General features: G+C 48.3%; 8 protein-coding genes across 8 annotated transcripts; 2 read left to right on the top strand and 6 right to left on the bottom strand.

Moving 5' to 3' along the window:
- Window positions 1–1,620: 1,620 nt before the first annotated feature.
- On the top strand, window positions 1,621–2,381 carry N7517_006662 (uncharacterized protein; the record flags this gene model as incomplete). Its single annotated transcript, XM_056724392.1, has 3 exons — window positions 1,621–1,713; window positions 1,854–1,950; window positions 2,002–2,381. 3 exons carry the CDS (start codon window positions 1,621–1,623, stop codon window positions 2,379–2,381), a joined length of 570 nt encoding a protein of 189 aa, XP_056580642.1.
- A 2,958-nt stretch (window positions 2,382–5,339) lies between these two features.
- N7517_006661 (uncharacterized protein) lies at window positions 5,340–5,688 on the bottom strand (the record flags this gene model as incomplete). The annotated part of the gene is made up of 2 exons (XM_056724391.1): window positions 5,340–5,503; window positions 5,643–5,688. The coding sequence occupies 2 exons, from the start codon at window positions 5,686–5,688 to the stop codon at window positions 5,340–5,342; spliced, it is 210 nt and encodes a 69-aa protein (XP_056580641.1).
- A 908-nt stretch (window positions 5,689–6,596) lies between these two features.
- On the bottom strand, window positions 6,597–7,255 carry N7517_006660 (uncharacterized protein; the record flags this gene model as incomplete). Its single annotated transcript, XM_056724390.1, has 3 exons — window positions 6,597–6,817; window positions 6,868–6,952; window positions 7,022–7,255. 3 exons carry the CDS (start codon window positions 7,253–7,255, stop codon window positions 6,597–6,599), a joined length of 540 nt encoding a protein of 179 aa, XP_056580640.1.
- Window positions 7,256–8,266: 1,011 nt separating this feature from the next.
- Window positions 8,267–9,196, top strand: N7517_006659 (uncharacterized protein; the record flags this gene model as incomplete). The annotated part of the gene is made up of 1 exon (XM_056724389.1): window positions 8,267–9,196. The coding sequence occupies one exon, from the start codon at window positions 8,267–8,269 to the stop codon at window positions 9,194–9,196; it is 930 nt and encodes a 309-aa protein (XP_056580639.1).
- A 577-nt stretch (window positions 9,197–9,773) lies between these two features.
- On the bottom strand, window positions 9,774–11,622 carry N7517_006658 (oxidoreductase, short-chain dehydrogenase/reductase family; the record flags this gene model as incomplete). Its single annotated transcript, XM_056724388.1, has 3 exons — window positions 9,774–10,973; window positions 11,028–11,110; window positions 11,175–11,622. 3 exons carry the CDS (start codon window positions 11,620–11,622, stop codon window positions 9,774–9,776), a joined length of 1,731 nt encoding a protein of 576 aa, XP_056580638.1.
- Window positions 11,623–13,348: 1,726 nt separating this feature from the next.
- atg2 (uncharacterized protein) lies at window positions 13,349–19,846 on the bottom strand (the record flags this gene model as incomplete). Its single annotated transcript, XM_056724387.1, has 4 exons — window positions 13,349–13,366; window positions 13,416–14,336; window positions 14,390–19,579; window positions 19,682–19,846. 4 exons carry the CDS (start codon window positions 19,844–19,846, stop codon window positions 13,349–13,351), a joined length of 6,294 nt encoding a protein of 2,097 aa, XP_056580637.1.
- A 380-nt stretch (window positions 19,847–20,226) lies between these two features.
- On the bottom strand, window positions 20,227–22,009 carry N7517_006656 (putative CECR1 family adenosine deaminase; the record flags this gene model as incomplete). The annotated part of the gene is made up of 2 exons (XM_056724386.1): window positions 20,227–21,830; window positions 21,889–22,009. 2 exons carry the CDS (start codon window positions 22,007–22,009, stop codon window positions 20,227–20,229), a joined length of 1,725 nt encoding a protein of 574 aa, XP_056580636.1.
- Window positions 22,010–22,250: 241 nt separating this feature from the next.
- N7517_006655 (uncharacterized protein) lies at window positions 22,251–23,102 on the bottom strand (the record flags this gene model as incomplete). Its single annotated transcript, XM_056724385.1, has 1 exon — window positions 22,251–23,102. One exon carries the CDS (start codon window positions 23,100–23,102, stop codon window positions 22,251–22,253), a length of 852 nt encoding a protein of 283 aa, XP_056580635.1.
- Between the last annotated feature and the right edge of the window lie 980 nt (window positions 23,103–24,082).

The raw sequence follows: 24,082 nt of genomic DNA, 5'->3' as shown, positions 1-24,082 counted from the left end.
AGTCTAAAAAAAAAAGGAGATTTCTCGATTTATATGGAGATGAAAGGCTTATTTCTATGGGTTAACGGCGCCTAGTTATTCTATAACTAGCGAGTTGGTTATAGCACCGTAACTATAGAGAGGCCTAAAAGTGGTCTAAAACAAGGCAGAATTCAGGCATAAGTTAGGCCAAATAAGGAACCTAGGCATTAAATTCTGGCATTTGGCATTGGGCGCTATACACCGTCGTAGTGTAGGCACAAACCTCAGTCTGGCTTGTTTGCTCATGCTCGCTGTCTCCCTTTCCTCTTATTCCAATGTTTTTTGCTCACCTTCTCTCTCTCTCTCTCTCTCTCTCTCTCTCTCTCTCTCTCACACACACACACACACACACACACCTACAAATTCATTCGTCAGCCATCAAATTTTGTCAAGAATTTCCCCAGATGTCCATATGCTGACTACCAGTTAGGGAGTTTCTCGAAGATGATTCCATTGCCAGATGGGACGAAACACCATCTGCCATGACGAGAAATCTTTAGTAGCGGTTTCCAATCCTCCGAATAGGATACTCTGTGTGCCCACCACACATGCTGCCATTGGATTGAAACGTCAAAGGAATCGCCATGCTATGAGTATCATTATTTCTCCGAAGAGACCGCCTTCTATTGATGATTTTGCTAAATAGTTACACTCTAATACGCGTCCTCTGTCGTCTCGAGTCCTTCCACATCTGCAGACTTGCCAACAAGCTCCAACTTCCCGTGAGCTGAAAGCGAGACTTTCTTTAACAAAACTGGCGGAACAAATAGTGAGGTATATATGGAGCATCTCCATGAGTCACTGGCACAATGGAGCTTGGGACCATGTCCGCTGTCACCTTGCGACCAAACCTGCCTCCGGATGGCTATCATATCGCGATGTGGATAGATCTGATAACATGAGCAGGACATGGGTTGGATGTTCCAATGCTTCAACTTGATTTGGTTCCCTGCACTTATCCTGGAGCCAACCAAGATAATATGGCATTCAAGTTTTGGCTACTTCACTCAGATCTAATATCTGGAATTTGTTGGGTGGGCTTTTTGGTGGGCTTCAAGGTCTAGTATATAGGCGTCATGGGATGTTTCCAAGTCCATGTCACCATAAAATAGAACTGAGACCAAGATCAAGGCTTCTGTTTTGCCATATACATAATGAGCAGGTGGGCTTCGTGCTCTCTTCCAATGCAAGATATGGCCTGCTCAAATAATGGCAGAATACATACAAAAATGTCAGAAACAAAACTCTCTTTGCGTTACAGACTCATGCCTAGCACTCTTGTAGAGTAGAACAAAGAAAGAATCGTAGCTGAAGGGGTTGCTAGGAAATATATGCCAGGGTCATATTCACTCCGATAGCTGAGGCAAACAGTTGTTTATTGGAAAGAAGATCGGGGTCAACCTGAAGAGTTTCCCACATCTGCAATCAAAGAGGTCTCAGTCAACAAGGAAGCTGCTCATCTTTTCAAACCCCCCACGCGTGGGAACTTTCTCTTCTTCTTCTTCTTCTTCTTCTTCTTCTTCTTCTTCTTCTTCTCTCTTCGTGTCTCATCGCACCCACCTTTCCATCAACATCAATACTCATTTATCTCGTAACATCATGGAACAACCTCGTTCTCCGGGGGAAGCCCCAAGCAAAGCAAAACGGAAACCCAGTCTCCGTCGGTACCTGCGCAAGCAGGGCATTGAAGTTGTGAGTACTCATAACTGCTCTAGTTCCAACCTGTCGAACATACTGATTGTCTCCGACTGTCGGGATACCTACGGGCTTCCTTCCCATATACCATCTCCCTCGTGTATGAACTAGCCTAAACTGACATTCGATTTATAAAGCCTCCTGTCGTCCCTCGCACGCGTGACTCCGCCCTGCCGCCAAAGCGTAAACGATCATACCGCCGGCCGAACCGAAGAAGGGCGAACAAGAAAAAGAGTAAGTGTCGCAATAACATTTCTTACTGATTAGGAGCTAATATTCTGAAAGAGTTGGCAGCTGGCGGTGCCGCCGCCACTGACGAGGACAATGTCCTGTCGAGTTCTGCTGCTTCTCCTGCGGCTGAGGCAACCAGTTCAAGCTCCTCGTCGCCTGTTGCCGCCTCCCCGCCTGTTGTTCTTCCCTCGCCCGCTCCTGTGTCTTCGCCTGCAGCCCCGTCTTTGCCTGTTGCCCCGTCTTCCCCTGCTGTCCCGTCTTTGCCAGCCCCAGAGCCCGCCAAACCTTCCGCTCCTCATGTTGGCACTCAAAGCACTACAGTAGCTAAGATAGAGGCCGCCAATCAATACGTTTGCGATCCTGTGGACCCTCTGGGTCTATTTGATGAGCTGGAGGGACCTCTAGAATGGCCCTCTGAAGGGCTCTTTGACTAAGCATGAGCCTCCTTGTTTCTGTTTTGTTCAGCGTGAGACTACCCGGCCCTCTTCACTTAAGGAGAAGTTGGTCTGCACGTCTCTTGGATACAAATTTGTTCTCTTTCCCATTTCCATTTATTTCTTGTTCCTTATTTAAGCATTGTTATAAGCCTGAGCTATACCAGTTTTTGGGATATAGATAGCGGACAGATGACATAAAGAGTCAAGGTAGCTGGGGTGAGCTATATCTAGGGACCAGAGGCATGCTTTACCCATCTCTAAAACCGTAGCCTTTACTTCTGCAAGCCCTCCCTTTTCTATAATCCCTATATCTTGTTTGGATGAATATACCACGGTATATGAATCAATACTGATGCAAAAAACTTAGGTACTCTGGTATATTATAATCTCTAGGTCATAGTTGCATTTTATACAGCATCATTAAAGAAAGAAGTAAGAAGCAAAATAATATTGTAATCGCTCTAGGGCAAGCCAGTCACGTGATATGACTGGGAGGCGTTGGTTATATATCAAAATCAAATCACCAAACCCATGTGGCCTAGTTGGTAGATCGCTTACGGACCCGGGCAGTCCCAGCCTACCTCGGGGTCACCGGCGCGGGTTTGAATCCTCAGACCGCAAGTTGCAGGCTGATGTTTGCCATTACCCCTGCTGGGTTCGTCACCTCTTTTTTTCCGTCATCTTTCTTGCTTTACATTTTGGTCATTTTCCCGCCCTTTATTCTTTTTTAGCTTTTGAGGCAAAACGGGCCGTGTGAGTATACCTTGTACCTCAAACATCTCTCGCTCTAGTAAGTAGTAAGATACGACGTAGTCTATTTATTCATTCGAAGTCCCCGGCAGTTGTACTTTCCTCTTTCTCTCCTGTTCTCTCCGCACGATTCTCCCTTCGCCTAAAGATAGCCCTTTCTCCTCCCCTCTCCTATTTTCTTCAGACGTTCCTTTCTCAATCTTAACGTTCATCGACGTTGACTTAGGACCAGTGTTCCCTAGGAGATATTTCCCATCGATCCCTCTCTTTCACTATTTCCTCCACTCATCTCTATTTCCTACATGAAACGCTCTCCTTCGCCGGATGAAACGCTGAAAAAAAATGAAACGCAACCCAGTTTCCGCCGGTACTTGTGTGATAAAGGAATTGACGTGGTAAGTACTCGGTCTTCTTTGGACCCAACCTGTAGAATATCCTGGTTGTCCCCAGTTGTCGGGATGTCGACTGTCTTCCAACTCTTTCCACATCCCCACTATGAATAGCTTGATCCAACTAACAATCGGTTGCTACAGTCATTCATGATTCAGGGTCAGCCAGACCCTGCGCTTCCTCCTAAGCAGAATTGACTGATCCCACCCATTATCATGACTATCGTCATGGAAGGCGATTCTCGAGGGAGGACAAGAATAATTGGAAAATAAATCGAAGCTTTCGCCGTCATCTGCGTCAGCAGTGGATTGACGTTGTAAGTACTCGTATCTTATCTGGTCTCTACCTGTCGAGTCTTCCGGGGGTTCCCAGTTGTTGGGATGGCTACTCACCTTCCTTGCTTTTCCTATTCGCTACGTATAACTTGATCTGAGTTAACATTGTGATTGATATAGCCCTCCGTTGTCCAGAGTGCCGATGCCCCTGAGGCTGTCTCGGTCTCGGCTTCTGTTAGCCCTCCCCCGCCGCACCCTCGCCCGCCACCCCTGAATCTGCCATGCGCTGATTCAGCCTTCTACTACTAGTGCTGGGACTTACGGTGTTGGGGAACCCAAAGCGAAGACCGGTGATAACAACTACGAGTCTGAGACTGGAAAGTGGGTCTGGGACCGTGGACCCAGAGGGTCTGTTTGTTGGAGTGTGTGTGCCTTGGGTAGGTCGTCACAACCCTCGTAAGATAGATAGTTCAGTAGTTTCGTCTTCCTTTCCAATACAACTCCCTTCATATTTTTCTTCTGGTCCCTACTACGTAGCGTCCAAGACTATTTGACAAGTTAGAGTCCCATTTAGATTCAATATCTAGTGCTTGGCTCGATGGAGGCCTCAATTTGTGTTCACTGCAGAGAAATCTAAGAGATATGGTTAACTGATTTCGTAGGACCAGCTACAATGGTTCACCAAATCATACCAAAATCTTCCAATCAAAAGGACTTAGTGTGTATATGTACAAATACTCATAGCTTCCTGAACTGTAGACAAACTTGGTGTACAAAATTACATGTACGAAGGCATCTAGGAAAGGGTTATCAGGGGCACTTTGAGAAGTAGTAGAGAGGAAGGGGATCTAAGTGTCGGTTAAATATTAAAGTCAGTGTAATAGTAATCACAGAACTCAGGGATAGCTTAGTTGGTAGATCGCGCACGAATAGGTCTATCCATTCAAGACTGCCCTCTAAGTTACACCCCTGAGTTTGAACCCGTATAGGGTTGGTTGCCTTTTTTCTTGTCAAAACAGCGTTGTCATGTAAAATGCGTTTGTAGATAGACAGTCTCTTTTGGAAACTCCCAATGTCGGCCAGTGTTTTTTTATTCCAACGAATTTTGCTCGCACCTATCAGGACCACGATCTTATAATTCTTTAGTGAGAGTTCAGGAGTCCATAACTTCGACTACCTATATATGTAAATTGTAGCTCCTACAGTGAAGGGCTATATACGTGTGGACAAGAACTTGCCACAAGGCCATATGGAAGAGTCAACAAAGATACGTAACAAGCCTTTGAGTAGAAAGACTGGTAGAGGGCCGTTGTCAAGAAGTATAAATTCGATTGAACGTATGACTCGAGGCTACACTATAAATAAAGCCATGGTACAGGAGAGTCTCCGCCATCACTCAACCAGATGTCTTGTTCCGATGGACGAGAGTCATGGCTCCGCCGGGCCCAAGTCTCAACATCGTCTTCTTCCATCTTCTGATCTTCAGCCTCGGGCATGATACTCTTCTCGAGAGTCATAGGGGGAGTGTCGGTGGGAAAATTTATTCCATCTCCTGCAGGATCTTCTTTCTCTCCAGACTCTGCGCGTGATGATTTTTGATCTGGGCCTGGACGGCCTCTTCCTCCGGAGTAGTGAGGTCCAAGCTCTCCTGGTCCTCTGGATATGATGGGTTCTGGCTCATGACCTCATCGCACCCGAACTTCTCTTTTCATCTGACTGAAAACTCCCTTAGCTTCTGGAACAAGCATGCTTCGTAACCAGAGGTGCTTGCAGCTCACGACTGCTTAGCCTTGAATGGTAGAGGTGGGGTCGCGCACATGGGGAGGGAGACACTATCATATACCGAAATATTGTAAGACCAGACATCTTTCTCTGCTGTTTTCAGTCATCGTAGAAGAGTTAGATCTGATGAGACAACGATGGCTGGAATAAAGGTGGAGATAAAATGGAAGAGAGGGAAGCGAGACAGAAATGAGAGGGAAGTGAGAAAGAAGTGAGATAGAAGTGAACTAAGAGTGAAATGAGACGAGGTGAGAGAGGTGAGAGTAACGAGATAATAATTCGTCTACTAAATCTTAGAACCCATAACTAGAGGGAATAGGGTAAGGGCATCGGTTAAATATAAGAGTCAGTGTAGTAATAATCAGCAAACCCGAGGTGGTCTAGTTGGTAAGTTGACCATGAGCCATACCTGCTCTAGACTAACTAATTAGGTCACCTCACATGGGTTCGAATCCTCAGACCGCAAGTTGTAGGCTGATGTTCGCCATTCCCCTGCTGGGTTCATCAACTTTTTATTTTCTTTTTACAACAATAGTGTGGTAGTCGTCTTACAATGCGTTTGAAATGGGTACCAAGCCTTAGAAACCATAACTTGGAGGGAATAGGGAATATGGTAAGGGTGTTAGTTAAATATAAGAGTCAGTGTAATAATAATCAGCAAACCCGAGGTAGTCTAGTTGGTAAGTTGACCATGAGCCATACCTGCTCTAGACTACCTAATTAGGCCACCTCACATGGGTTCGAATCCTCAGACCGCAAGTTGTAGGCTGATGTACGCCATCCCCCTACTGGGTTCGTCAACTTTCTTTTTTACAACAACAGTGTGGTAGTCGTCTTATAATGCATTTGAAATGGGTACATATCAACTGTCCATTTTAGACTCAGCCCTAGTTAGCTATTTCCTTTTAATTCTGATGTATGAACCACAGTTATACAGCACATATTAGAACCGTGAGATCTCAGGATCCCATGATACCGAGAGCCCAGCCAACTCTGATTGACCCGCTATCACTACTCAGCCTGTCTTACCCCGATACACAAGAGTCATGGTGGGTGCTGGGTCCAAATCCATCTCAGCATTGTCATCTTCCATCCTCTCATCTTCAACATCAGGTATGATAACGGTATCGTTCTCAGGAGCTGTGGGGTGAGCGTTGGCGGGAAGAGAGGTGCTTGCAGCTACGGGTCCCTCTTCGGCTTGCTTAGCAGCCCGCTTAGCTGCTTCGTAGGCAGCTTCTATTAGCTGTTAGTATTAGACTCGGTATCGGCATTTGTAGGGACACAACTTTTGGCCTTTTTGGCCCTTTTCTTGTTGCGCTTGCGCTCGAGTGGTAAGGCCGGGTCACACACTTGTTGGGGCGGCGGAGTGGGCTATTAAATACCAATATATTAGTTTGATACTCCAAGGTACTGCCATGAGACATTGAATGGCCCACTTACAACGGGAAGACCCATGCTGCGGAGACGGGCGCGCTCTTTACGCCGGTCAAATGAAGCCTGCGACCTGACTCGCTTCTTCTTCTTCTTCTTCTTCTTCTTCTTCTTCTTCTGTTGCTGCTGCTCCGGTGCGGGATCCTTGATTGCGTCCTCGGTGGTGTTGACCTCGTCCGCCATAACTGTGTCTTCATTGGCGTTTTCAGCCTCGTTGCCCTTCTCCATTATGTTTTCGGTCATCTTCGCAGGTAGATTTGATGAAATCGAGATAGTTAGGATGAAGTAGTTATGAGAGTGACAAAGTTGTGGAGGATGGTGAGAAGTGAGATAACAGTCTGTCTACTCGCAAGGAATGGTCGAGACGTGCTAACAGCCTGTCTCGCTCAACTTGCTGTCTATTCAGTCACGCCCACACTAGAAAATCAACTTGCCCGCCATAATCGAAGAGACTAGTACTACACATATGTATAAAAACTATATAGATGAATAAAAAAATAAGGATAAGTGTTGTTTAGCAGGTAGGATGTTGTAGACATGTCAAATATATATACGAAGTATCTGATCGTTTTTGCAGGGAGATTCCACTTCTCATGGAAGACAGACCTAGAGAATTGTCAAGAAATCAAACAAAGAACACAAAACTGAATATATATATCGCCAATACTAGCTACTATACTACCATACTATCTATAGAGTCCACGGCTCGTAGTCCCGGATGCATATTAAGTTAGGGCACGGGTATCCACATGAGGATCGACATGCACTTAAGAACCAGGGTCTTGATAGACTTGCAGGGATCTGAACGCGAAAAAAGCGACGTATACATTCATTTAATCTGACATCGAAATTCCACTAAACCCTCTACTTTGTTACAAAAACCAAAATCAACCAAAAAAATCCACAAACACCCCTGTCCATACTAAAGTGTGGCTTTATGCGGCATAGTGGTTCCCGATCACGTGGACATTCGCCTCAACCTCAACCAGTGGTCGAACAATCAATTTTTTTCCGAGGGGCAAATAAAATCGCCGATATAATCAATCAAAGACCATACGTTGTACGCACCCGTGTACCCTCTTGAGTGTAGGTGGTCAATCCCCGATACGAAACGCACATCGCAACCCTCAAAAGGCCGACAACCCCCAACCACATCGGCACTCAAAGGAAACGCAGATCAAACAACCTCATACATCCCATCCTTTATATCCACTCGGAAACCCCGTCGCCCGAGTCCACCAAGTATCGGACAAAATGTTCGAAGACTTCTCCTTCACCTCGCCGTCCTCGCGACCCTCCCGTCTAGCCCTCGATGCCGACGACCGCCTAATGGTCGACAGCGACAGCAATCTAATCTCTCCCCTCTCCTCGCGCTGTCCATCACCACAATCGCAACGATTCCGCAACATCTCCCGCACCCGCTCCCACTTCCACCGAAACCAACAACCCCCAACATCCGTCCCCTTCCCCTATGACTCAGACCACAAACGTCTCTCCATCTCAACCCTAACCCAAAAACTACACGAACACACCCTCGCACCAACAGACAAACTCCAATCCCAGCAGACCCAACCCAGACCCAGAGACGGGAGACACACACCCGGCTCACGCCGGTACCCAGGCGTCCGAACAGTCCTCACACCCCCAGACACAGACCACTCAGACGACAGTATCGGCGACTGCTACTCCTCCCCCTCCGGCTCATCAACAACAAGCCCAACCTTCAATCCCCCGGACATGCTTTCAGAACTACCAGATTTCGGCCTCGGACACCCCTTCTACCCGCAACCGCATCCGTACCACCAAGACGTGCGCATGCAGCGCCAGCAGATCTCCAGGTTGCAATGCAACGAGTTGGAGGTGGAGGCTATGCAGCGCTCGTTGCTGGATGAACCGTCTCCTGTTTCTGGGGACTTCTGCGACGAAGACGATTGTCATCCTAGTTCGTTGCCGCCTCGGTCGTCGCCGCGGAGGAGGGCGGTTACGCTTGCGAGGAGTCGGTTTGGGCCTGAGGGGGGTGTGGAGGGGAGACGGAGGAAGAGTTCTTCTGGGGCTGTTCTGGCGAGTCGGGTTGAGAAGAGTCATTATGGGGCGTTTGCGGGGAAGAGGAATGAGCAGGGGCTTAGGAGGAAGAGTCTTGTTAGTGCGGCTTTGGCGTCGATGGTTGAGAGGGATGATGATTGAATGTTGGGTTTAGGTGTTGGATTCTATGGATGGAGTTGTATATACTCGATTTTGATACCCTTAAGAAACATTCATTCCATTGAGATGATCATGCCACCAGAATGTCTACATATAGATCGATCTAGAATTCTGACACATTCCTTGGTTGTAGTATATCCCTAGTCGTATACTGATTGATTATGGTCGTTATGGTTGTTGCTTATGAATTCTTGTCAGCATCAACAATTTACAAATTACTTTTCTTCCAAGACGCAATCGATGGGTTCGAAATTGAAAAAATCCGGAATGTTGACAAGCGTCGAATATAAATTGATATAGATACAATATGAGTCTCAGACCCAGAATAGAAGAAGTAATAAAAAGTAATAAAAAAGGACAAGGTAGAAGAATGCCCCCAAAAAAGAAAAAGAACAAAAGAAAAGAATCCAGACTCGTATCCAGCCAGTCCATCCAATCCAACACCCAAGCGCCACGCTCTTATCACAATGGACGTAAATTATAACCGAATTCCCGGTCCAAAAGTCACACACAGCCAGCTGGCGATTCCAGAAGTAACAGACAAAGTTCTCAGAACTGCCTAACTCCCATGTTTCCAACTAAAAAACTTCCTCAACCCCTTCCTCTGCGCCCCAGATTTTCTCTCATCACTCTTTCTCCTCTGGAACTCGAATCGCGGACTGGTCTCGCCAGCGCGCGCCCCTCGCTGCAGCTCATCCAGTGCGCGTGCAGGACTACCCCGTAACCCCATCGTCTCGGCGTTCGCGGCTGCGAGAACGGACTGGACGTGTGGGTCGAGGTACACCGGGTCGTAGGTGTATGGATCGAAGGGGGCAGAGTAGTGGGGGAGTTTGGAGGTGGAGATGGAGGTTGGGTAAGGGTAAGCGGAGTCGAAGGAAGAGTAGATGGGTGATTGCATGGGAGAGCCACTTGGAGTGTCGAGGGGGGTTTCACGGGGTGTTTGTGGTTCGTGTTCTTGTGAGAATGAGAAGTCGTGGTGGTCGGGTGTTGTTTCGTCTTCTTGTAGATCGAATAGGATGCCTCTGTCGCGGTCGTCGACTTGGGCCCAGTCGCCGTTGGCGTAGACAGGGGAGCCGGGCTCGCCGATCTCGCTTTCTGAGTAGAAGGTTTGCGTTGATGGGGTTGAGGGTCGGTGGGAGAAGTCTAGATTTGGGAGGTTGGATTCTTCTGTGATAGAGGTCATGTGTGGTGACATGTGTGGTGATTGTGGGGAGTCTCTGTCGCTGCTTGGGTGGTTGTATGTATTGATGCGCAGATCGTTGTTCTCAGTTTGATGTAGATGTACGGGTCGGCTCCAGTAGTTGAAACTTTGTTCATTGACAGAGTAGTCTGATAGAGACCGGATGTGGTCGTGGATTCCCGGGGAAGACGATGCCATGTCCGTCTGTTGACCTTTGGGTGTTGAGGGGTCTGGGAGGGATGTATACAACGAGTTGTTTGAGTAAAATGATGGCAATGAGGCATCGGTGAATTGGGACAGGGACACCCGGTCCAGTCCTTGTTCGATGGAGAAAGTAGAGTCTCGCTGATTGTCTGTGGAGACGGAGCAATTGTCGACATCTTCAATATATGAGACGATGCGTGCTAGATCCAGCGACTTGCGCGGATTCAGAATCTCAAAGCAAGCGCCACCGTGTGAGACGGTGGCAACGGCCTGCGTACTAGCCAGCATTGAGTCTGAAGATTGAGTTTTGGAGTCACGCTCAGCTTCTTCCGCTTGAGTTTGGGCCCTTTGTTGAAGTTTTTCACGAAAGGTATTCTGAAACTTTTATCAGTGAGTTGGCTCTTTGCTGAGGTGTTTCAGTCTACTTACAAATCGCTTCCTATTAGGTCTAGCACGAGTCCCGAGATCCGAGACAACAGGTAGTCGTGGGCTTTGGGCGGCTTGGTAATGAACTATTGAACTGTCAATAAAGATTCCCGGAGGTTTATTCGAAGAAAGTCAATTGGAGAAGCTTACCAGTTTGAGCTTCCCCGATCTCCGGCTCTTCACTCCACTGAGAGACGATGCTATGGGAGTAGGAAGGAGAGAGTGGCGGAGGACTCGATGCCACAGAGGATATAGATAGAGGATAAGAAATGGGAAGTGCGGATGGGCGATTCAAATGCAATGCAGCAGTTTTTCGTTTCAATTTCTTTCCTGTCTGATCGACAGGATCGCCAATGCGGTCTGCAGACTTGGAGAGGAACTTGTGGTAATCATGGATAGAAAGGGCCCCGGTGATACGAGATTTGATGGATCGAGGGGGGAGGGACAAAGCGTCTGCCGAGTCTACCGAAAGGGGTTTGGAGAGAGGAGTACATGCATGATGGTCATGTATTTCGAGGCACTTTTGGCAGATGGGGCTGTCCAGCAGCTCGCCGTGCCATGTATCGTTGGCAGCGGAATAGTTGAGGTTTTCGTTCATTTTGTGCGAATCTCATTGATATCGTCTTTTTGAAGTCCTGCTTCTTTTTCTGTTCTCGGACCTTTTTAGATTGTCGACATATCCGATGCAGTAGATCCAAACCCACTTCTCCACACTGAACTTGATTCGTCAGATTTACGCCGCAAGGGATGGAGTAGATAGGGTGTCGCAAGAGATGAATAGATCACAATAAACACTGCAAGGTACAGAGGTGCAGGAAGAGCAATTTTATGAGAGAGAAAATGGAAGGGGGACGAACGGAATTGTACCTGGATTGTAGACTAGTAGTATATCCACCTTATACCCACGTTATATTCCATGAAGTAACCAGTCGAACCAGTTTAACGGGGAAGCCGAGTAGGCCCGGTCCAATTAAGTCTATTAAAAGAAGAGAAGAATAGAAAAGAGAGAAAAAATAATAAAGAAGTTCCAGACCCTCTTGTTCACGAGACCCATGGTTCGTCAACTGGTCAACGTCATCTGGAAAAAGTCGGTCAGAAGATTTTTTGATTTGAATAGGGTTGTCCCCTATAATATACAAAGAACAATGTGATTGAGGATTGTTGCCCAGGGTTGTTGCCCATGCCCAAAATCACTTGCAGATGATCTCAGCCTCGATCTACATATTAGTAACCCTCTAGTCACTCTAGTCACTCATTAGTGTCCACCCTCCCGTCTCCATCTTCAACCAATCATCCCCACCAAATCAACAATCATCACCAAACGCCCCTCTAAGCCCAGAACCAGTCGGCGTACAGAACAAAGCCCAGTCTGAGATCATGGCTGAGGCCAAAAAAAAACCACCTTTGGGCTGTGGCTGTTGTAACACCCATGATTGGCTACCCGGTTCAAATGTAAATGTGGCAATTGAAAGAGATTTTTCGTCTCCACTGCCAACATCATGACTTGGTCATTCGTGTCGGATTTCCAAGGCAGGTGGATAGAACCCATGGTATATCTTCGGTATGGAGACATATTTGCAGTGATGCACCGTTGATGCAGCCCGTAAGGGGAAATTCCTAGGTCATGTGATTCAATCATTTCAATCATTTCCGACTTTCGAGAGATAATTCTCCCTAGAATGGTTGCCTGGACTAGATTACTCTTTCACTCTTTGATCCATGGTCGGGCATCTTGTACCTCGTACCTGGAACAAACAAGGCACACATGCATATACACGTTGTACGGGGTACAGAGTACAGATCGACATGCCAACTCATCTCGATTTAAATAGTTATGCTGCAATACGACTACAACCCCCAGATTTGTGTTTCACATGCATGATGCACGTAATTTAAACGGATTCCTGCCTCGCTGCCCCAGGCCCCGGTGATCCATACTTCGCAATCTCCCAAGGCCGTGGGAGTTTACGGGTACAGATTAATGGGTGGTAACTGCCCGAAGGAGTATCGGATGCTACCGCGTTCTTAGGAACTGCGATCGACACCCTTCTTCTGGTACTTGGTGGATCCGTAGAATTAGATCTGGACAAAGATCCCTCTTGATTCAAACTCCCTGGTCATGCAGAAGCTAAAAATGACTTGAAGTATCAAAATGAAAGAGCAATTTAAGATGATGCGCTAGTGATGTGGTATCGAATGAAGCAATGAGAAAAAAAAAAAAAAAAAAGTAAAAGCGAGATCAGAAAATGAAAATCAGAAAATGAAGAAAAAGGGACCATAGACCATGCACGTATGTACGGAGTATGCAAGGTGTAGATCCCCTCTCAGTACCGTTTATACTTCTAAAACAGTAGTTAGTCATAGCCAAAACATGGGAAACAGAGCACTTACGTCTTCCATCTTGCGCCGATTACTCGGGTCAAGGGTATTTCCCGCACCAAGCAGAGTTTGTCCCACGGCCTTGGACACTCCGATAGCGGGTCGGAGGATGACCGTGGGCGCACGCTTCCAGACGGCCTTTGCTGCGGCCTTGGCGCTCCCACTCTCAACCACCTCGCCAGGTACGGCGACGATCGCGTCGCGTGCCAGGAGCAGGTCGCGCTCGAGACCGCTGAACGCCCCACGTAGTCCCTGTACCACCCCGACTGGCTGATCAGCGTACAACGAGATCTTCTTTGCTTCGTCTTCATCGAGGGAATCGTCGAAGGCTGGTGCTTTGGGGGTAGTTAGCATGTCCTCTGCGCCTTGGAGGACAGTTTGTGTGCCAATGGCGAGTTTGGCGCCGAGTTTGACCAGCTCGTTGGAAGTAGTTTTGGCGAAAGCTAAGGCGCCCTTTTGGATGCTGCGCACGATTCGGCCGTCCTTTCTGTATTCGCGCATCGGGACGACGACTAGGTCGCGCACGCCGCCACCCACGTTGACTAGGGAGCGGATCGGCGCAAGACCAGCGAGCACACCGGGCAGTTGGTTCTGTTTGACATCTGGCATCCAGATGTCGTTGAGAGTTTGGCCCATTCGGTCGAATCCGGACACTCCGTAGATGATCACATGTCGTAGCACCATGTCGGCGCCGTCCAGGATGAAGAAGTTCATAAACTCAGTCGTGCGGCCGGACCGGAGTCCTGCGTAGTCAACCCGCTTAGGCTTGAAGTCTAATTTAACTTGCACGGCATTGATCTCTACTCGCTGCAAGAAGGGAACATCGCCCGGGGTATCTGATGGTTTTGCAGACTCATCTCTAAACTCGAAGAACCGACTCATAAAGTCGAGAGCATCTTGGTCAACATGCAGCCGGAGGGGTAAAATAGTGGCCTAGGAGTCAAGTTAGAAACTGGTCTGAGTAATTGGTGACTTGGGTAACAAACCTTGAGAACAATCTCAGATGCAGCTAGCTCAGGCACAGGCCTCACAGTCAGAATTTCAACGTGAACCATGCTCGTCCCGCTCTCTTTTTCCCCAGCCTCATGCATGTAGGTTGCGAACTTCTTCCATGTGGATGTCGGTACATGATCATAGATCTCTAGATCCTTGACTCGCACATCTAAAGAGCTCTGCGTCTCTTCTGAGCCCGGTGGGAAGATAATCAGATCGGCAGACACACCCTTCAACTCAAACGTCATCTTGTGGTGTTTGCTCCGGTGCAGGCGTAATTTCTTTTCCCTCTTTGCGGTAGATCGGCCCTGGTGACTTCCGGCCCCAGTCGCGGTAGTGGTTGTCGCATAGCTCCCGGTCTCACTGGTGAAATCATCGATGTCATGATTAATCTCGCGGTGGAGTTCCCGTGGATCCTTGTTGGCAGGAATCCCGATGTAAATGGAGTTGAAGAGGAAATCGCCAATAACAGACTCCTCTTCGTCTTCTGCCGAAGCTGACATCCGCGAGCCCCTGGAACGGCGTTCTGTGGCCTTGGTTTCTACATCCTTGACGGCTTTGGATATTGTGTCCCGGGTACGCTGCCAGTCATATCCATCAAAGAGATTCCAGATGAAATGTACGTCTCGCACGCGAACACGCAAAGGGCTCCGCTCAAGCTTCGTGTCATTGGTGAGACCGTAGGTGTTCTGGGCAGAGTCCCACCGATGAGCGGTTCCACCCACAGCTGATTTCTTTGCGAAATGATCCTCCTGGAAGTCCAATTCCGTCATGCTGGAAGATACTTGGTATTGGGAATGGAAGCTGTCCAGTAGATCAGTAGAGCCCGCTTCCATGCCTTCCATGCCCACACCACCAAAGCCGCCCTTCACGGGATAGAAATCGCTGACGTATTCAAGTTCATCGGTCAGCTGATCTTCCCTGGATGATCCTTCGGAGATAGTTGCCAGGTCATTATCATTGGGAAGGGTGGGATCAGCCGCAAATGCGTCCCCGGTGAACGAGGCAAACATATCTTGGATGGGCATAACCTCTGTTCGATATTTGGTGTCGGCGCTCGGCGGAGTAGGAGGCTGGAGCCCATTCATGATGCTGATGAGCGTCTGAGTTGAATCCGCGCAGGTCTCGAGTATCAACAGATCATCTCTCAGCTCTACGTCCAAAGACTTTGTTCCATCCTCAGCGCTGGTGAGCTTGACACCCGCAGTTGCCGATGATATGGAAGAAACGGGAACATAGCCTTTATCGATATACGCTTGAGCCTGGGTGTCTTGGGGAACGACCGAGCCCCGTTGGTGCAGGTTATAAGCACCCTCATGGTACACGTCGTCGATGACCATGAGCGAGGCTTTCCTAATATCCAAGGATGCCTCCGCAGATTCTCCGCCATGCATACTTCCTTCGAACTTGGCATTGGTGAGGACTGCTAGGCCTTTCGCGGGAGGATTGCGAGGGTTGAGACCAAGAACACAATCTCGGAACACAACTGCCAACTTGACCGGCTTTGTCGAGGATGTGGATTCATTCGACATCGGTCGCCCTGTCATCGAAGATGAAGGCATTGAGTGCTCTGCAAGATTGGCGATAGAGTTGACCATACTACTGGCCAACTCTCCGCTCATCTTGTCGCCACCCAATCCAAGGAAGGCTGTCACTGATGGCACCGTGTACTCGACAAGGAGATTGTGCAGTTTGATCTTGTAGGTAGGATCCATCTCATCGGGTATGAAACGAGCCATGAGGACCGGTGGATAGGACTGGTCTGGATCCTGAGATTTGTTTGGCGGCCACAGGGCATACCCTACCAGCTGTTCGTCGTTATTTCGACTGACGGTCATGGTTCCGATTTGGGCCGCAGTGAGCGAAGGCATGGTGATGTGTGCAACTTCGACATCGAGAAGTTGACATTGGATATCCCCAACTTCTCCACCAACGTGGACGTGCGCTTGGAAGTCACGGACCAGCACCAGAGTGAGGATACCAGGGCGATCGTCTTCTGGCAAGTACTTGGTGACATTGGAAAGCCGACTCAGCTCAACAGCAAGAGATGAGAGAGGCTCTAACCCACTGGTATCGGATATGAATGTTTCTAAGCGCCCCACTGTCACACGAAGAACAGATCCTTGTCGTCGCTGGCGCAATAGCGTGTCTAGCATGATATCATCTTCCGCTTCGAATTTGTCCTGGGACGGTGTAATCAATGTCAAAAGACGATCGAGGTCAACCTCCTTCGGGGCGAAAAGGAACTCAAGGCGGATGTTGTTCAATGTGATTTTCGCGGGAGCATCAGTTGGGGCATCATCAATTGAAAGAGGCCCAATAATTTTCGCCTTGTCTATTTGAATACCAACCCCTTCAAACCTGCTGACAATTTTGACGGCGGTCGTGGTAACCTGAAGACAATGAGTTTCTCCAGTAACATCCAACAGGATCGCACCAAGTCGGGCATTGACTTTCCATAGGGTTGAGGTGCCCTTGGTCGTGTCAACAGCTGGGGCGGGTGTCTCAAAATGCACACCGCGAGGGCGCGGTTTGGAAGGTGGAGGGCAGCCTTTGACTGTGGACACAGACGACATGGAGCCGCCAAGTTCGAGAATGGTGCTCAGACCACCCATCCAGCCTAGGACTTCTTCCAGGCGCTGTATATTGAGATTTATATGGAGAGGTAATGTGGAGATGTCAACCTTGGCCAGATCTGCCGACTTGACCAAAGAGATAGATATATCACCTTGCGAAGGGGATAAAACATCACGCGTAGATTCACGCATCTTCAATCTTTCATCAAAGAATATGATATCCTCTGAGGCGAACCCGAATGCAAACTTGGACACGTCGAAATTCAGCTTGGTAGCTGTACTTTGAGCCGAAAGGCGAGCATTCAGACCAGATAGAGCAAGACGAAGAATCACATCTTCCATGTTGCAGGGAGGAGATGAAGGCGAGCCAATGTTGTCAGATGAACAGACATGCCCCGAAACACGTTCGATGAATTTTACTGAAAGAGCATGCATGGTAAGATGAACAGGTGGTGTGCGCGCAGGTTGGTCCTTTCGCAACTGCTTCTCAGACGGATCTTTTTCAGCCGTTCCAAGAGCATGAGACAGCTTTTGTCCTATCTTGATTATAAGCCAACCAATTGCAATATCGAAATGTACAAAGGCAGAGAATATTTCCACGGCAATTTCAGGTAGTTTAGTCCCAGCACCTGACTGAGCCCGTGGCTCAACAGAGCCTCTTCCGAACCTCGTAGATTTGTAAGCTCTAGAGGCAAGTAGACTTTCTTCAGGTGCAGAGTCCCCGAAGCTAGCCGTGGATTCATTTAGGTCACTGTCTATGTTCTCTTTTTGTGGGATAGGCGACGGCTCGGCTGACCCTTCTGTGTCGGAATCAGGAGGCGAGAACCACAGCAAAATCTTGTCAATAGTCAATACCGACTTCCTCATTTCATTGCTTCTGTGCAACCCAGAAGATGATGGGGTTGAGGGTCTGTCCTTGTGTAATGTCCGAGATTGGGCTTGATCGTCAAAGTCATGCTGGTTGGTTATTGTGTCTTCTGATGGGGCTGTGTATCTTGAATTCGCTTCATCTTGAACTTGGGTGGACTGTGCCGGATCAATAGGTGCAATGTGTTTAGATCGGTCATCGAAGGCACTTCGGGATTTTGATCCATCATCAAACGAGCCCCATGCGCCTGGCATGTGGGGCATGAAGCTGTTACTCGCATCCTGGCTGATGGCACTCATGTAAAGACTTTGCGCTTCATCGTGGGAGAAAAGCTTGGACTCGTCGAGATCGGCAATTGGGGTTTCTTCTCGGGAAACCGTGCTGTCAGGCTCTGAGCGTGGAGGAGATGTACTGGAAGGATGGGACGATACGCTCAATTGTGATCTTTCATTAATTTCATTTTCGTCGTAATCATTGTAATGCTGTGGGGGTTGCGTGATTTCGTCAATTTGAGAGCCGATTTGGCTACGATGTGCGTCGTAAGATTTGGACATATGATGGCTGTCAGAAGTGAGTAAAGGCCCCTCAGGGAATTCGGCCTGTGAGCTCTGATACAAGCTGTGCGGGCCACCAGAAAAGTGGTTTCTCCATTCACTCCCAGTCCGTTGGTCATCCTGAGGATGTATTACTGGTGACTGCTCATCATCAAAATCATCGAATTGGGTGTCAATGACTGAGTCAAGATACCCCGGGTTGTCTTGGAAGGGGTCATCTCCAAATATTTGAGAATCCTCCAGATATCCACCACGGTGACTACCTGACTCAGAGTCGGCGTCTGAGAATCGACCATCGCGGGAAAAGGTAGAAGCCTCTAAACTGTCTGCGGTGGTACTCAAATGACCGAAAGCTTGCGGCGGCTCAAAAATAGTTGATTGGGTCATAGAAAGGGGTTCTTCGACAGAGCGATCCAGTGGGGATGGTGATGGCGCTCTGCTTGACAACTGGCTCCCTTTTGACCGCATAGTCGTCGACGGAGATGCAGGGGCGGCAAAGCGAGAGTAGTTCGAGAACACCGATGGGTCAGAAACCAAACCAACATTGATATCGACAATTGAGATGAGCCGCTTCCCTTGTCGGAAAGGAAGACCATCTTCCGGGCCAACGGTTTTCTCAGATACCCCGTGTACATCGATTTCGCCGACGCTCAACAGACCTGCGACAAGGTCCGGCTTATGTTCAGGTTGCCGTTTTGACATTCCGTCTTGCTTCAACTCCATGTCCACGCGCACAACTGCATCTTTTATCTTGAGTTGGAATCGATCCACAACGCCTTTCAAGAATCCGGCCACAAAGCTCGGCAGTGATAGAGTCTCACTCCCAAGACCGAGCTCGTCATTGTCATCAACAGACCAGGCTAACGGGTCGTGGGGCAGGACCTGCGACTGTGACGATATTGCGGCTTGCAGCTCTTCCCTTTCCTCCTTTGGCTCAGACTCAAGGAATGACTCCGCAAGATCAGACGGTGTGGGCACCGCCGAATAGTCATTTTCGCCTTTCCCTTTTCCATGTTGTGCCTTTTTCGGTTCCTCTGACAATAACCGAATATGTACTTCGATGCCGTTTGCCTCGCACAGAATACCGCTATTGTGGAAATCGGCAGGAAGTGTGATTCGAAGAAGCTGAACTCGGGCGCTGAGCAGCTCGCACGACGGAGGGAGATTAAGTAGAGTCGATAATTTCTATTCCGCGATGTAAATAGTCAGCCCGCACTGCTCCATGGGTCGCGTTTTGATGATCACGAAAGGCCGCCCCGCCCGCGGAGGGTCACTGCATCCACTCACGTCTAATTTGAGGCCAATATCCCTCAACTCGATGGTAGACCGTTGTCCCCAGCGGATGCCTAGGTTATCTGGATCCAAGGCCTCTGTGTCGACCAGGCCCAGACGAGATAGGGCATATTTGAGGAGCCTCTTCTGGAAGAACGATGGCATAAAGTATGACGCCATCGTGACTGAGAGCCAGGATAGGGCTCATTTATTTGCGGACTCGTATCATCGAAAATAGCTCGTAAACAATAAAGCAGCCAGCTCCGACAAAGCGGAGTGGATGAGTCGTAAAGGGGGGAATGTTCAACAATGACGTTCCGGCACCTGATAAAGGCGATAAGTGACCCGAGTCAGGCGCCGACGTGCCAACTCACCGATTGACACCAAATTTGACCAATTATCTTCGTATTGACTTGTGATATGTTTCAAATTACTTCAATAATTACAAAAATTGGCTTATACTAGTTGGACTATTGCCAAAATGGCTTTCGTAATATCATATCTGTTTCTAGCCTACTATGTAGGTATGTGACTGGTAGATTGTGATCAACATCAGATCATCAATCATCCCCAGCATCGAATTCAGCAAACTCCAGCACAATCCACTCGCAGAATTTCTCGAAATCAGAACCGAAATCCCGTAGACGATCAGATTTCAATCCCTTCCCCATTACCCCATTTTGAATGCCGGCTTTCCAGTCGGCGGTCGATTCATCTTCATAGCAGCTCCACCGAATGGAGTTCTGGGCCATCATTGATAGGCCGACCAAATCCACATTTTCGAGTCCCTGCAAAGCCTGCCAGAAATCGTGCGTCAATCCATTCCTTCCGTGGCCAAGAATTGCGGGGTCGTCGTTGCACAGCGAAACGGGGACGCCTCTGGACAATAGCGCGGGCAAAGGGTGAGATTTGATGGAGCTAGCAAGGCGGAGCACTTCGTTCGAGATTGGGCAACATTCAACGAGGATCTTCTTCTCTTTGACTAGATCAATGAGCAGAGGATGCTTGTAAAGCGAGAACCCATGCCCGATTCGGCGAGTGCCAAGAAGGATGGCGTCGAATAGGTTGTGATCTGTCGCGTCGCCATCGCCAAGACATTCTCCAGCGTGGAAAAAGAAGGGAATATCGACCTCTTCTTCTGCACATTGCTTTCGGAACCAAAATAGCACCGGGACAAGGTCGACTAGCGGCCTGCCGTTATCCTCTTGGCCAACAAGATCAAACCCACTGATTAAAGTGGGGAACTCCTGCTTCGTTTCGATGCACTGCTTCATGCTATTGACAATCGCCTCATTAGAGAACCACCTGAGCGTAGTCCAAATAATGCGAGCATCGTAGAAATCCTTCCCTTCATCCGTCTGCTTGAACTGAGCAATGCCATCTTCCACCAAACGACACCACTCGAAGTAATCTTCTTCGGGTTTGTCGTTTCCTTCTTTCCGAAATTCGAAAACAAATGCAATGCGGAACTCCACATATCGAATTCCATCCTGAGCAAGCTGTCCCAGCAACCGGCGGAAACAGGCACGGAAGATAGGCTCGTACATCAAAAGAGAGTCGACAATGGGGAATGTATTTGTGAAGATAGACCAAATTGCGTCTACTCCGTGGTGATGATGATACGAATGCTCTGGCGCAAGAACACATCGAGTGTTCAACCATTCCCGGAAGCCCTTCTCTCCCCCATTGGGGTAAGAGGCGGCGGCCTTCTGGATCGAGATCAACGACGAGGCCTCGTATGTCTCCGACCAAATACTTGGCTTGTCCTCGGACACTTCTAGAGGCTGCGTGGAATACCGGAAATACACGGGCGCTTCTTCGTAATCCTTAGCTGTGAGCAACGGTTTCGGTGCGAACATGTGGATGCCGGGTGTGGAGAATGCCTGATCAATGAGGAATTCAATGTCGAACATGGCGTCCATGTGGGCGTGTAGGAGGGACCCCTTTGGCATCTTTTCCACGATTTTCCATAGTTTGGTTTTCTCCATGCGGCCTTTGGCCAGATTGAACATGACACCGGGGTAGAGGATTTCATCTACTTGGTGGGCGATGGTCTCATCTAATCCACTTGTCCACACTTCGTTCTGTTCCTGAGCTCGGATCTGCGACACGATCTTCGCCGCCCGGGCGGCGATGGGGGATAAAGATTTGCGCAGATTTGCATCTATAAAATAAAAAAAGTCAGAGATGCGGGTTTTGTACTTGACGTGGGTGGAAAATACCATGACGTCGCTTTTGCTCTTCCATAATCAAAGCATCGCGTCCTTTTAGATATTGTTGGATGAAGGGATCCCCAACCTGAGGAATACCCTCCTCTAATTCCCATTCATTCTCTGTCGCCATTGTCGGAAATTCCAAAATGTTGTAGAGTCGAGGATTGTCGGGAGGGGAAAGATCAGGCCTCTCCCCGCCTTAATCCGTTTTCGTCTTGGTTGCCTACAACATACCTGGTATTCTATCTATTTTCTTTGATTGGCGCAAACTCGAAACGGTTACGATGTAACATGCGGATGAGATAATTAATTTACCCGCATAAGAGATATAACTTTGAATATATAGTCCCCTGCTATGCTCATAATCGAGGCTAAATGACATATTCTTTCAAGTTTTCTTTTCTCTTTTTGCTATGTTCAGAATGTTTCAACACGTAACCCCAGCAAGCTGGTGTGATCCATCTCGAATGCCACTCCCCCATAGGCACAAACTGAACGCCCACCAACTCCAGCACTTCCGCATCACCATCTGGTCCTGGGATTAGCGCACTGTAACTTGGACCATTCCAGTGTATCAACCCAGTGGAATACATGCGCCATACATCCCAAATAAAAACACCTAGTCTCCGATATGGTTGAATTCTTAGCATGGTGAAATTAGGATTTGGCCCATTATACGCTAGCATCCGAGACCGATCCTTGTACCACCCCAGATGAGGGACTGTCCGGCCACAGCCTCTCACATCAAGAATCCACATGTCTGTCACTATACCATCTGAAGGTATCGGCGGCAAAGGCCAAACTGCGATATCCATGCTCCCTTCGAGATCAAAGGAGTGGAAAAGTGGCGGTGGTGTCTCCGATGGATACCACCAGACTCCTTGTATAGACTCCTCGTGTTCACTGAGATATGGGTAGGAGTAGATTGGACTTAAGCCCAAGTCGGATAGTACTGCAGCGACGGTGGAAATGACTTCGGCAGTCAGGTCTTCGATCTCGTTCCATGTGAGGTGTTCTTTGACTTTTTTCATGGACTCTTCGGGCCAATTCTGACGAGATGCGTAGTTATGCAGGTCGGAGTAGTGTCTCAAATGCCACAGAGCCCAGTACATATTTGACTCCTCGACCCAAGAGAAGGGTTTGGCTGCCTTTTGGGCACGAATTAGCCCAGACAAACGTCCTGCCGGTAAGGCACTGACAACGGAAATGAAGTTCTGCTGCATTGATGATAGACATTTACACGCAAGGCGTTGAATCTGCGCAGAAATCTGCATCATCTGCAACAGTTCTGTCCCATCGCTATGGATACGGGGCTGGCCGTGAACGCTCCCTGTGCATTGTATGTATTCCTCAACACTGTGAAACTTGGATGAAGGGCTGTGGAGGAGTCGCACTTTCTGAATGATATATTGAATAGGGGCAGCTGAGGATATTGAGTTCGATGCCACCAGCTCTTGAAATAATAGACCTGGTCGATCATAGAAGGTGGCGTGCACTCGTGGGCGTTCACCAAATTGTTATCGTCAAATTCATACGCAAAAACTTGAGGCACTATCAAGTTGGAATGTTCCTTCATAAATTGCATTGTTGCAATTTCGTTTTCAATGTTGTGCTACTATTAAGGGAGGAAGTGTTCCTTCTGATATAAACCCGGGCCGCCTAGCGAGTCTTTTCGGAGAATTCTAGTAAACGGACAATATTGTTGAGTCCACTTACAACCTGGTCCAAGGCCACGCACTTTAAATGGCCAGAAAGACCTAAAGCGATTCGACAGAGCTTATTCCATTAAGTTCGATAGAAACAATCGGCGGTTTAGCTGTCACTATTTTGTAGGAAACCCTGGACGGCAGTCCAAGAGGTTGAGTTGGTAGACATAACTACTCAAACAGAAGGCAGTTGACGGAGTCAAGGTGGGACCAAAGCCTGCTGGGAATTGAGAGGATATAGTTTTTCTCGTAGGCGTTCGTAGGAGGACGAAAAGAAAAGAGAACGGAAAGCCGAAAGATGACTAGCAGTGTGATTCATCGGCATATACTTATTTGGTACATGCACACCCTATGATTTGGGGAAATGGAGACCAGGAGAAACACAAGGTCTTCATATTCTAGGTGTAAACAAAAGACTTTGTTATCAAGCGGGAAATGTCTCTTCCGGTAGGCTCTGTTGATACATACATGTGCCTATGTAAGGTACCTCACCTACG

This window comes from Penicillium concentricum, assembly GCF_028827145.1.
Source record: "Penicillium concentricum strain IBT 3081 chromosome Unknown utg000002l_segment0_segment0, whole genome shotgun sequence".
NCBI lineage: Eukaryota > Fungi > Ascomycota > Eurotiomycetes > Eurotiales > Aspergillaceae > Penicillium > Penicillium concentricum.
The sequence above is the reverse complement of the archived record's forward strand: the minus strand, read 5'-3'. Positions and strand labels throughout refer to the sequence as shown.